Raw genomic sequence first — 14,336 nt, forward strand, 5'->3', positions numbered from 1 at the left:
CTGTCAAGAAAAATGAAGTACAAAAGGTATATTTCAATCTGTACTCAGATATTATCAGTTCTTTCTCTGGGTGTTTATAGAATTTTTCATCATTTTGTTCAATATTTCTTTTTGTAAAATTATTTAATTGAATTTTGTAGCATATATTCACCTCAAGAAGAATAGATCGATACAGACATTGCATACATATGGTATTTAATATAATTTACATTACTATAATTATTTATATATAGCTTTCAGTCAATAATAATGTAGGACTGGAAATACTGAATCACTAGAACTCAAACTTAGAAATGATGTCAGTTCTATTACTGTCTGAATAAGAATTTCTCCCCTAACATGCCTGACTAGTGGTCATCCAGCCTTTAATTGAGAACTTCTGATGAGGGGCAGCCATTTCTGTTTTAACACAACTGTAATTTTTAGGAAGCTTTTTTTTTTTTAAACAGTAAATGTAAATTTCTGTCAAACTTTCTCCCCTTTGCTGTCAATACTATAGTAATTAGAAATGTAGTATTTTTTTTCCTTTTTAAAGAATATTTTTTAAAATTTATTTTATTTCAAAAATCAGAGTAAAAAAAAAAAAGAATAGAAAAGGAATACAAAACAAAATAAAGCAAAAACAAAACAGAACATTGTCATGTGCCCAGCAGAACATGAGGGAGAATTCAAAATATATAACAAATTACCAGATCAAGGAAATATATTAATAAGATTACATTTATGAATATCCATTTTTTTCCTTTATTTCCTTGTAAATTGTTCTTTGGTTCTCTGCTGTGCACCTTATTTACTTAATTCTCTCTTCCCCCTTTCACCTCCCCATCCCCAAACTACAGTAAAGAAAAAATATATTTATGTATATGTAGGTAAATATATACATATGTACACACATGCTTATTCTTTAAAGCAATTTTGTTCCACAACTTGCTTTATTATTTAATCTCTTCCCACCCAAAGATCCCTCCCTTATCCTTTTTTTTCCCCCCCTTACCCTTTGTTTCCCCTATCTGTTCACCCCTGCTCCCTTATTTCTTTATAGATTTTGGAGGGTGCTATACCCTTGATGGCATATATGTTGTGTTGCCTATTGAACCCATAACCTTTGTGACTAGGTTTTCAAAATTATAACCCCTCTGCCCCCCTTTAATGTGTCTAATCTTCTACACCTCATTTGCATAAGGGTTGCTATTTTTACCTTAACTCTGCCAACATTTCTTTTAAGCTGTCCTATTATTGAAGTGAATCTTATACATCTAGTATACATTTTCCATGTAAAAAAACCAAACAAACAATTTGTCCATGTTTAAATGGCTTGTCAGTCCCTTAAAACTGATCTTTGATACTTGCCATTATATGTTAAATTTCCTGGTAAGTTTGGGTTGGATTGATAGAAAGTCCTGAAAAATCTTCAGTCATTGAATGTTCGCTTTTTTCCCCTCATTCAAAATTATAGATAATTTTTGGTCCCCGTTTCTTTTGATTGTTAGGTAGAGATTCTAGGAACTGCAATCTTTTAAGGTAGCTGCTGCTGTCTTGTACAATTCTAATTGTAGCTCCAGCATATTTAAATTTTCACTTTGACCTGAGGATTTTGAAATTTTGCAATCATTTTCCTGTGTGTTTTTCACAAAAAATCTCATTGATGTAGATTTTTTCCTATTTCTACTTTCCCCTCATGGTCTTTCACTCCAATTTTGTGGGACAACAAGCCAATCTAGGTTCTCAAGGTAACTTTCTGGGTCAGAGATCTTTACTTGTCATGAGAGTTTCAGACTAGACTCTATAGGAAATCTAGCATCTCATTTGCTCAGGCAATTTTTAAATTTTTTTGGGGGGGGGCGTAGGTAGGTCAACAGACTACAAGATCATAAAAGAGATGAGGAAGGTTATAATTTATATTTATTAGGATAGAAGTTTTCACGGGGGACAAATAAGGAGCAACAGATAAAAGATTTTAATTGCTCCATATTCCTTAGCTAGACAGTGGACTCAATTTCCCTTTTTCTGTCCTTTGGAGACAAAAATTCTAGAGACAAGGCCTGAAGGTCACTGAAAAATGGTGGCTTCAAGCTGGAAGCTTTATGTGGATAAAGTTTCTTATGTAACAGAGAAAGCATACCTAAAAAAAAAAAAAAAAAAAAAAAAACTGCTGGTATCTGAATGCAGATTGAAACGGACTTTTTTCCACTTATTTTTTCTTGATTTTGGGGGGTGGGGCTATGGAAATAACTACCACGAAAATATTTTACATTATTACAAATGTATAAAATACAATGAATTGTTTGCATTATCATTGTGGGAGTGGGGCATGAGAACAAGAGAATCTTGAACAAAGTTTTAAAAATGAATGTTAGAAATTGTTTTTGCATGTAACTAAAGAAAAACGAAATACTAAATAAAAATAAAAACACAAAAAGATATCATTAGGCAAAATTGATAACCAAGAAATATCTGCCTATCAAATGTCCTAAAGTCTTGGATCTTTGATCTTGAAATAATTTCTTGGGAAATAGTGGACATAACAAAAAGACACGGATTATACAAGTCATTCCTATTAGAAACACTAGAGATCATAAGAATGAGTATCATTTTCTTTTAAATAATAAGTAGCATTTCTCTGAAATCATCAGCAAGCATTATAGGTAATGTATAAACTTGAAATATTTCCAGTAAGGTCAGAGGTGAAACAAGGTTGCCCACTATCATCATTAGTGCTTAATATTGCATTAGAAATGTTAGCTTTAGCAATAAGAGAAGAAAAAGAAATTGAAGTAATTAGAGCAGGTGGAAATAAAATGATCACACTTTGCAGATACCAGAATGGCATACTTAAATATTTCTAGACAATCAACTAAAAAACTACTAAAAACAATGAACAATTTTAACAATGTTGCGAGATACAAAATAAATCCACATAAATCATAAGCACTTCTATATGTTAACAACAAAGCCCAGCAATAAGAGATAGAGAAATTCTGTTTCAAATAACTGTAAATAATAAAAATATTGGGATTCTATTTGCCAAGACAAAACCAGGAAATATATGAAAACAAGTATGAAATGTTTTGCAGACAAAGTTAGATCTAGACAATTGGAAGAATATCAAGTACTCATGGGTAGGCAGGCTAATGTAACAAAAAAAAAATGACAATTCTATTTAAATCTGTACACTTAGTGAATGCCATATCAAACTGCCAACAAATTATTTAATGAAGCTAGAAAAAATAATAACAAAATTCATCCGGAACAACAAAAAGTGAAGAAGTTCAATAGATTTGATGGGAAAAAAGTGTAAACAAAGGTGGCCTAGATGTACCAAACCTAAAAGTGTAATATAAAGCAATGACCATCAAAACTCTTTGGTATTGACTAAGAAATGAAAGGGTGGATCAGTGGAATAGGTGAGGTTTACAAGACACAATTGTCAATGACTGTAGTAATTTAGTGATTGATAAACTCAAAGACACCAGCTTCTGGGATAAAAACGTACTACTTGACAAAAATTGCTGGAAAAATTGGAAAATAGTATAGCACACTGAGGAATGCAAGCAGCACTATCACCTCTGGATGGTTGTAGGGTAAAATACTATAGTAGGTGTTGATCTTGTGAGATATCATGGAGGCAAACTTTCAAACAGAAAAGAGGATTGTAATCAGAACAGGCATTTAAGTCTCCATCAGTCTCCTGGCTCAGCCCTTTGATGTGTTGGCCCATTTAATTACCCCAATTAAAAAAGTCTTACCAGGGCTCTTCTTCCTTAACTCTGGAAGGCTCCTTCTCAGAACAGTTCTGGTTCTTCTTGTAATTCTTCTTATCTTCTGCCCCGCGTTCAGGCACCATATGTTGAAATTCATGGGAGAGCTACTGGAATACACAGGCACCACCTGACAGTGGCTACTGGAGGTCCAACCCAGAATGGATCGTCTCTTGTGAGAAGATGATACAAGGAGTTGATACAGGAGATGCTGTTCCCTGAACTCTCTCACTAAGAGGCCATTGAGTTGTCTGACCTCCCTCCTCTTCCCTCTGCCTCCAATTTATCTCGTTCCCAGTCCACAATACCTGTATCAGCAAAGGCTGCCCTGCAACTCCTTCAGATGTTATCATCCACAGCTGTGGAGGCTCTAGGAGAATTGACCTGTCCCTTAACAATCCTACTCACAAATAGATCTCAGATGCTGCTTCTTCTTCTTGTAATTCTGTGCTTCTTATGTCCCACTGTCAGCCCCAAATGTTGTGATATGGGATTCACCTGCCAGTGACTGCTGGAGGTCTAACTCAGACCTGTAGAATGGGATCTCTTCATGTGAGACGGTTATGATGATGATGATATGAGGAGACTGAGAGGCAGTTGCTATTCTCTGACCTCTCCACTGAGAACTGTTGCATTGTCTGACCTCTCTTCTCTTCCCTCTTGTCTCCAATTTATTTTCCATTCTACAAGGAATATATGTGAAGCCTGCTTTGCAACTCCTTCAGATGTTATGATTCACAGCTGTGGAGGCTTTTGGAGAATGGATCTGCCTCTTCACCTAGGAATGGTCCTTAACAACAAGGAAGAAATATCCTGCCTCTCAAATTTCTATCACTTTTACTCTTAAAGCGCTTCCCACAGCACTAAGAACTGACAGAGATTTACCCATGGTAATGCATACCACCAGATGGATTATAGACATGAAATCTGTTTAGGTTGGCAGAAGCAGACAAAAGTCAATAGAAGTCAACAAAAGTCAAGAAAAGGCTAGGGAGTAGATACACATATTTTCTGACATTTGATAGGGTTATAAATCTAACCAACCCTTTCAAAATCAATTTAAAATTTACAAAAAAGACCACTAGAACACGTGTAATATATAATACTGAGAGACATTAATGGATATATATCCCAAAAGCATAAATTATAGAAGTAAAAGTATTCTAGATATGAAAGATTTATAGCAATATCTATTTATCTAAACAGAAAAAAATAGTAGAACAACTGTTATATCAGTGTTAAAAATACATTATACTATTAGATCAAGTGAGAAATATAAAAGAAGATGAGTGCTTAAGAGAGCAGGGGAACAAAGAGAACAAGATGGAACACACCATTTTCTTCTTGGTAGAAGGTTGTTTAATTATGAATTTCAAATATTTTCTCTTCTGATAGATGTCATTATTGTATAGGTACATTTCATCAATTAGTTTCTCCCTTGTAAAGAAAGGCAAAAGTATAACAAGGAATTATTTGGAAGTGAAAATGATGTCAAAAGAAATATATTTTAAAATATTTTACACAAAATTTGTGAAGTTATTTTGCCTATATGTCAAGCAAAGCCATAAATAGTCATGATATATTTGTATCAACTGTGCTAACAATAGTCCTCAGGACACTTGGTTCTTCTGTCTTTTGAAAAATGGAGAAAGGGGACTTATTCCAGTCTTTTGAGGGATGTTGAGGGATTGCAAATCCTACAACTATAGTGCATATTTACTCCCATGAACATTAATTAATATTTCTTAAACTATAACCCAGTGCACCTGAGAGGACTTTTTTGGCACCTTCTCTTTTCTACCCAGAAAAATATTACTTCAGGGCACTGATCTCTGCCTGTCTATATTTGGCTGAAGAATAGGGATACTATCCCAAGGGAGATGCAAGGAATGGCCAACAAAGGTGAAATTGGCCTTATGGGGCCATTTTGTCAAAAATACTATCTAACTATAACTACAAATACAATGGAGAAAATTGAGAGAAAACCTGCTTCCCAGCCAAGAACAGAATTGTCACGGCTAGACATGAATGGAAACTTAATAATTTTTTGCCAATCCAGTCTTCACTGGGGGGAATTCTGGAAGTCTTTCTGTGGCAGAGGAATTTGGTAATATCATCTCTGAGAAGTTCACATTGCAGAAGCTAACAGCAAGGAAACTTGTTTTATTCAGGTTAGTCACAGTGAGTTTGAAAGGAATGCTTTCCCCCACCTCCATTTTTCTTTTATTTTTTTCTACCTTTCTCTCTCTCTTTTCTTCTCTCCCTTTCCTTTCTACTTTTTTTCTCTTTTTTTTCCTTCCTTCCTTCCTTCCTTCCTTCCTTCCTTCCTTCCTTCCTTCCTTCCTTCCTTCCTTCCTTCCTTCCTTCCTTCCTTCCTCTTTCTTTTATTTTGTGTCAGCTTTTCAATGGATGGGGGAGGATGAGGAAAGTGGGACAAATTCAGAACATAAAAAGAAAAAAGAACATATACATACATATGTGATTACAAATATATGTATGTATTCAATATAACCAAAAAAAAAAAAAGTAGTTCTGTGAGAGCTGTCCCTTGTAAAGAAAGGCAAAAGTATAACAAGGAATTATTTGGAAGTGAAAATGATGTCAAAAGAAATAGATTTTAAAATATTTTACACAAAATTTGTGAAGTTCTTTTGCCTATGTCAGAATTTCTCAAAGTTATATTTTGAATGATTAGCAGATGCTCTCAGAAAAACCTGGAAAGACTTCTATGAGCTGATACAAAATGGCATGTACTGTGTAAAGTAACAGCAATACTGTAAGATATTTAGCTGTGAATAGCATAACTTTTCTCACTATTAGAACAATCCAAGACATCTCTGAAGAATGTAAGATGAAAATGCTCTTCCCCCCTATAGAATGAACTTATAGTGTCAAATGTATATTTTTTTATCTTTCAGTTTTTGGTCTATGTTTTCTTTCACATGATTACTATAGAAATGTTTTGCATGATGATGCATGTGTAATATATTTTTAATTTCTTGCATTATCAATGGAGTAATAGTGGTGGAAAGTGAAAAACAAAGAGAATCTGGAACTTATAGTTTTGAAAAAGAATGTTAAACATTATTTTTACATCTAACTTGAAAAAGATAAAATGTTAAATAAAAAAGACAAAAAATTAAAAATTTATGAAAAATTAATGGCCAGGAAATATCTGCCTACCAATTGTTTCAAAGAGCTAGATTTTTGACCTTGAAAGACTTCTTAAGGGAAGTAGTGAACATAAGGAGAAGAGGAATGGAGTATTAAAACATTCCCTTTAGTGCTATACCATGTAAAACAAGGATAGAACTGAATAAACCACTCAGTTTTGTTTTTGGTTTTTTGTTTGTTTGTTTGTTTTTTTGCCTGATACATCTAAATGGTATAAAATTGAAGTGATAAGATTAGAAAAGCTATGGTGAAAATTAGATGAAGAGAGACAATTCAGAGAAGCAAAAAGTATGGCAGACCAAGTCAGCAGATTTGTTTCCTGAACAATATTGTTGCATATGTTTCTCATTCACTTGCAATTCCTTCTTTCAGTCAGTGGAAATCTCTGTACAGGGCATTGGTAGAATGAGAGATTATGGTCCCTTTCTCCACTATCAGCAAAAGCCACCAGTATTTTGGAAGTAATTTTTTTAAATGTCTGACTTTCTCTTAATTTTAAGCTGTTCACAGCTATTAATGAAGGTGAGATGACCATAGAAGAGTAATATGAAGAGAAACTAAAACAACATCTAAGAGGACTTAAAAATTAAAGATCATCACTTCCATTCTTGGCTTCTAATCTAGGTCAGACTGCCCATGCTGATGTAGTCACTCACAGATAATCATTAAAGACAATAGGAGGAAAATAAGAAAATCCTTTGGTAGGATTTCTTTTCTTGTATAAGTATAAAATTTTTTAAAAGATGGAATTCCTAAGTACAGAAATTTCCTTTACCATTGAAATTCTTCATCAAATCTTAGTAATTTTCCTGCAAAGGGAATCTGATTAGTTCATGATCACATAATCACTACATACTAGGGGTCATGCTGTCTGTTCAGGTCATATGTGGTAAGGATAAAAATGGAATAATTTCTTCTAGCCTTTGCAAATATTTTGCCCTGAGTACTTGCTGATTGATGGACTCTTTGACTTCTCCTTGCCTCTTTAGGTCACTAAGTGTGTGAAAGAGTCAAAAAAATGTCTAACTTGAACAACTCAATAACTGGATTTCTCCTTATGGAGTTTTCTGACATCAGAGAGCTGCAGATCTTATATTCTTTGCTTTTCTTTTTCATTTACTCAGCAGGCCTGATGGGAAATCTCCTCATTGTTATCATTACTACCATGGACAGGAGACTCCATACCCCCATGTACTTTTTCATTAGGAATCTGTCTATTGTGGATGCCTGTTTCATATCAATAACTGTTCCCCCAGCATCTATTAATGCCCTGGTGAACAACAGAATTATTTCAGTTCCTGGATGTGCAACTCAGATATTTCTGCTAGTCTGGATGGCCTATGTTGAGTACACTTTGCTCACTGTCATGGCCCATGATCGTTATGTTGCCATCTGCCATCCACTTCTTTATCCAGTAATCATGAAGCCTCGTGCCTGCATGCACATGACCTTAACCTGCTTGTTCACTGGTCTTTTGTATGCAGGTCTCCATACTGGTTTGACATTTCAATTGTCTTTTTGCCAATCCAATGTGATACACCAGTTCTTCTGTGACATCCCCTCTCTACTCAAGATCTCTTGTTCAGAGATATTCTTCAATTTGGTATCTATACTTGTCTCTGTGCTGGTGGTTGGGGCTGGCTGCTTTGCTTTCATTATTGTATCCTATATTAGAATATTTTCCACTGTGCTCAGATTTCCAGTGAAAGAAGACCAAAAAAAAGCCTTCTCTACTTGCATCCCTCACATCATTGTAGTTTCTTTGTTTCTTATTTCTACCTCCTACATGCACCTACAACCATCTTCAGATTCTGGGTCCATTAAAGATATAATCGTTTCAATATTTTATTCCATAATTCCTCCTTTTCTGAACCCTATTTTATACAGTCTAAGGAATAAGCAGATAAAAGAAGCTGTAAGATTAGTAATGAAGAGAAAGCTTTTTTTTAATAAAAAGGCACAAATTGTAATTCTTTCCTGATGTTATTGATCTTACTTCATTTATACATTTAAAATCCCATATAAATTTCTCCCTTTCAATCTCTGTCTCTGTCTGTCTCTGTCTCTCTGTCTGTTTTCTAGTTTCGTGTGTGATCATCTTTTTATTAGACCATGCTATGGAAATGCTTGTTTTATTCAAAAAATTAAAATTAGAACAAATTTTAAAAGTACAGTTTCATTTTGAAGTTATTATTATAAGTATTTATGGAAAGCTTCATGGAATAGAGTTTTACAGTTAGATAGAACCTTTACTTTCTTCTTTGTATATGGAAACATATTTTTCTTTTTAACTGTCTCTCCATTCAATAGACATATTTTAATTCTCTCCTAAATAGTTTTTAGGACTTAGTAATACCATCTTTAAGAATGTACTTGCCACTCTTCATACACTTGTCAAATTACTTAAGTAAGAAGTTTGCCTAAGCATGTCACTGTCCTACTCAGAAAGCTGTAATAGCTCCCTGTACCTATATGGATCAAATACAACCTACAATATGTACACCTTAATGTCTCTCCCAGTTTAATGGTAATCTTGATACAAGACTGGAAGTGAAATAACAAATGGGGAAATCTCAAAATGGTCAAAAGAGCAATAAAATAATTAAAAGTCTAAAAAGAAATAAAGATAGATGGTAGGATAATAAATTGTTGAATCAGATAATAAATAAAAGGTAAATAACAGAGTATTTTAGACAATATTAGATTTTTTGGAAAAGTCAGTAACTGGGAACACAAGAAGAAAAGTACGAAAGAAAAAATGTTAATATAAAAAAAAATGAAATGTCAGAAGTGACTGAATGAGTGAAAAACATTAATTTCTTTAAGAAGTTGCTTAAGAAATATTTCTTAAATTTTTTTAACTTGCTCAAAATATTTCTTAGAGGGATCCAAACACTGATCCAAACTCTGAGGAGAGAAATAGAACAAAAGGAGAAATGATAAATGCCACAATTTAACCTTTGCTAACCTGTATATTCAATGACACCCAATTAGATTATTAATTTCTTTTACTGAATTAGAATAATAATTCAGAAGAACAAAAAATAAAGAATATCAAAGGAAATAATGCAAAAAATGTAAAGCAAGAAGTTTTAGCTGTACTAGATCTTAAACTGTATGATAAGGCAGCAATTATTAAAACCGTGTTTGGTTAAAAAAATAGAAAAATAAAATAATGGAACAGAGTTCACGTACAATTTGCAGCAGGAAATAAATATAGTAACATACATGACATGTGTAAAAATTTATGTTTTGAGAATAAGAATTCATTATTTGATAAAAAAAATGTTAAGAATATAAAAAGTACTAAGGCAGAAATTGAATACTGCCTAACGTGTTTCACCAATTACTAAGTTAGAGTTAAAATTGTTTTGATACCTAGAAAAGGGAGATAGTAAAAACAAATCTGAAGAACATGAGCTACATTACTTACAAGAGTTTTGGACAGACTAAAATGAAATGCAATTTTTGTACAAAGAGAAATTATAACCAAAATTAGAAGGAAAACAGAAAATTGGAGAAAATTTTTATTTTTTATTAGTTTTATTTTCAGAACATATGCATAGAAAATTTTTAACATTCACTCTTACAAAGCCTTTTGTTCCAATTTCCCTCCCCTTACCCTCACCTCTTCTCCTAGACAGTAAGTAATTAGATATATATTGATCATGTGACATTCTTCTATACATATTTGGAGAAAAACTTTATAATAGTTACTCAGATAAGGGTCTCATGTCTCAAATATATACAGATTTTTTTTTCAGATCTATAAGTATGGAAGTCTTTCCCTAGATGATAAATGGTCAAAAGATATAAACAGGAAGTTTTTCAGTGAAGATATCAAGGCAATTTATGGTCATCTGAAAATGCTTCAATTAACTATTGTTCAGAGAGATACAAAGTAAATGATTTTGACATACCATTTTACACCTACCAAAATGGCTAAGATGATAGAAGCAGAGAGTTATAAATGTTGGAGTGGATATGGAAATTATTTTTCAAATAAGACCTTATTATTTTCATACTTTTCACTATTCATCCTTCAAATCCTTGTGTTCCAAATTTTTCTACCAATCTTTCCCTCACTGTTTCCTTCAGGCAGCAAGTAATCCAATATATGTTAAACACATGCACTTCTTTCATAATGAGGAAAAATTGAAAAATAAATTCACTGTTGGAATTGTGAACTGATCTAACAATTTTGGAGAGCCATGAGTTACTAAATTAGCTATAGCTTTTAGTCTGTTGGTTCCATTTCTAATCTCTATTTTTCCATCTTTATTTCCAAAGATAAGTACTGACAACATTGCTCTCTGTGATGGCAAATATTTGGAATTTTTGGGAGTCCAGCTGTCAATTGAGGAATGGTTGAAAATTTGTGGTATTTGATTCAGATGATATGTTTCTGTGCTAAAAAAAATGATGAGACATTGCTTTGAGGAAAAAAAAAACAGATTTATATTAAATAATGAAGAGTAAAATGAGCATTATTAAGCGAATACTATATATAGTAATAACATTTCTGTTTTAAGAACAACTTTGAGTGGCTAAATTATTTTAATAATGACAAATACCCAAATTAATTACAAATGTTATGTGAAGAAATGTACACAGAAAAAGACAGAAAAATGGAAATGTATATTGAATAGCTTTACACACACACACACACACACACACACACGTGTGTGTGTGTCTAATGATAGCCTTTTCTTGCATTAGAGGAAAGAAAAAAGAAATCATCATTATAACTATTATATAATAAAATGGAATAACAAGTTTAACATAATAAATTTGTGGTCTCGTGCAATAATCTTTGAAAAATTCTACTGTGTTATGGAAATTCTTGTTTTATTCTGTAAATTAAAAATAAATGAATATGTTTCAAAAAGGAAACAGTTCATTCCCTTGAAGCATTTAAACTTTAAGTGGAGGGAAAACATAAAACAGATTTCAGACATTGGCTAAATGAAAGGCTCAGAAATTCTAAGTTTCCAGTGGGGTATACAGTAAAACCATCTTTAGGTTATACCAGTAGACCAAATGACAATGTCAAAAGTCTTAATAGTGTATATTAGTTTCTTATATCTCTTAGTCTCTATTTTATTAATATTTCTTTTGAATTTCAAAATTTGTAATTTGGTATTTAATTGTATATTTTTAATTTGTTCTTTTTCTAGCTTTCTTAGTTGTATGAATATTTAGAGATATAGAATCTTCCCCAAGAACAGCTTTGGCAGCATCTCACAAGAAAAAAATAGACAAGAAAACTATTATAGTGGGAAACCTCACTCTCCTTCTCGCAGAACTAGATAAATTTAACCACCAAATAAATGAGAAAGAAGTTAAGGATGCAAATATAATTTTAGGGGAGTTAAATAGGAGAGACCTTTGAAGAAAACTGAATGAGAACAAAAAGAAATATACATTTTTTTTCTGCAGTACATGTCACATACAAAAAAATTGAACGTATTTTAGGGCATAAAAATCTCACAATGAAGTGCAGAAAGGTAGCTATATTAAATTCTTTCTTTTCAGATCATGTTTCAATAAAAACTATATGTAATAAAGGGTTACTGAAAGATAGACAGACTGAAAGACAGACAAAAATTAAATGGAAACTAAATAATTTAATCCTAAAAAACAAATGAGTTAAACAACAAAACAGAGAAACAATCAGTGATTTTATCAAAGAGAATGACAATAATGATATAAAATACCAAAACTTATGGGATGCAGCCAAACAGATTTTAAGGGTAAATTTTATATCTCTAGGGGCTTATGTGACTAAAGTGGTTACATTAATAAATTGGGCATGAAACAAAAAAAAAAAAAAGCTGGAGAAAGAATAAATTTAAAATCCCCAATTAAATGGCAAATTAGAAATTCTGAAAGTCAAGAGAAATTAATAGAATTGAATATAAGAAAACAATTGAAGTAATACATAAATAAAACTAAGAATTGGTTTTATGAAAAAAAAAACTTTATAAATCTTTGGTTAATTTGATTGAACAAAAACAGAAGAAAACCAAATTACCAATATGAAAAATGAAAACAGTATATTCACCACCAATGAAGAGGAAAATATATGTATATATGCCAGTACATACAAGTGTATGCCAATAAATGACAATCTAAATGAAATGGATAAATATTTACAAAAATATAAATTGTCCAGGGTAACAAAAGAAGAAATAAAATATTCAACCCCAGTTTAGAAAATGAAATTGAACAAGTCATCAATTAACTTCGTAAGAAAACATCTCCAGGATCAGATGCATTTACAAGAGGATTCTACCAAAAATTTAAAGAAGAATTAATTCCAATACTATAGAATATATAACATATCTGTTAACATAGATAAAGGAGTCCTGTCAAATTGCTTTTGTGACATAAATATAGTGCAGATACCTAAATCAGAATGAACCAAAAAGAGAGAAAGGAAATTATAGACCAATTTCCCTGATGCATATTGCTACCAATATTTTTTTTTCTTTTTTCTTTCTTTCTTTATTTTTTTAAATAACTTTTTATTGACAGAACCCATGACAGGGTAATTGTTTACAACATTATCCCTTGCACTCACTTCTGTTCCGACTTTTCCCCTCCCTCCCTCCACCCTCTCCCCCAGATGGCAAGCAGTCCTATACATGTTAAATAGATTACAGTAGATCTTGGATACAATATCTGTGTGCAGAACCGAACACTTTTCTTGTTGCTCAGAGAGAATTGGATTTAGAAGGTATAAATAACCTGGGAAGAAGAACAAAAATGCAAGCAGTTTACATTCATTTCCTAGTGTTCTTTCTTGATACCAATATTTTAAATAAAAATTTAGCAAAGGAAACACAATAATTTATCACCATGATAATATACTATGACCTATTCAGGGCTGTTTCAATATTAAGAAAATGATCAGCATAATTGGACATATCAATAACAAAAATAACAGATCATATGATTAATTCAATAGAAGCACAAAAAACTTTTGACAAAATGCAATACCCATTTCTATTAAAAAAAAAAAAACTAGAGAATTTAAGGATGAATAGTTTTACTTAAAATGCTAAGCTGAATCTATCTGTAATCATGAGCAAACATTCTATATCATGGAGATAAGCTCTAAGCGTGCTGAATAAGATTAGTGGTTAGACAAAGATGCCTATTATCACTACTATTACTCAGTAGCTTTAGGAATAAAAGAAGAAAAAGAAATTGAATGAATTAGAATAGGCAATGAGAAAACAAAGCTCTCACTCTTTGCATATGATATGATGGTATAGTTTGAGAATTCTCAAGAATCAACTAAAATGTAGTTGGGAAATAACAACTTTAGTAGTTACAGTTTAACAACACAAATCAACATTTCTATATTGTGTCAAATAGAATCCAACTGCAAGAGAATCA

At 32.2% G+C, this 14,336-nt stretch overlaps 1 protein-coding gene across 1 annotated transcript; it reads left to right on the forward strand.

Annotated features, from left to right (window-relative positions):
- Nucleotides 1–7,950: 7,950 nt before the first annotated feature.
- Nucleotides 7,951–8,756, forward strand: LOC100926824 (olfactory receptor 14C36-like). The gene is given in 2 exon segments (XM_003765285.2): nucleotides 7,951–8,719; nucleotides 8,722–8,756. Coding segments are annotated over 2 exon segments (804 nt in total).
- Nucleotides 8,757–14,336: the final 5,580 nt, after the last annotated feature.

This window comes from Sarcophilus harrisii, chromosome 3 (genome assembly GCF_902635505.1).
Source record: "Sarcophilus harrisii chromosome 3, mSarHar1.11, whole genome shotgun sequence".
NCBI classification, from domain to species: Eukaryota; Metazoa; Chordata; class Mammalia; order Dasyuromorphia; family Dasyuridae; genus Sarcophilus; species Sarcophilus harrisii.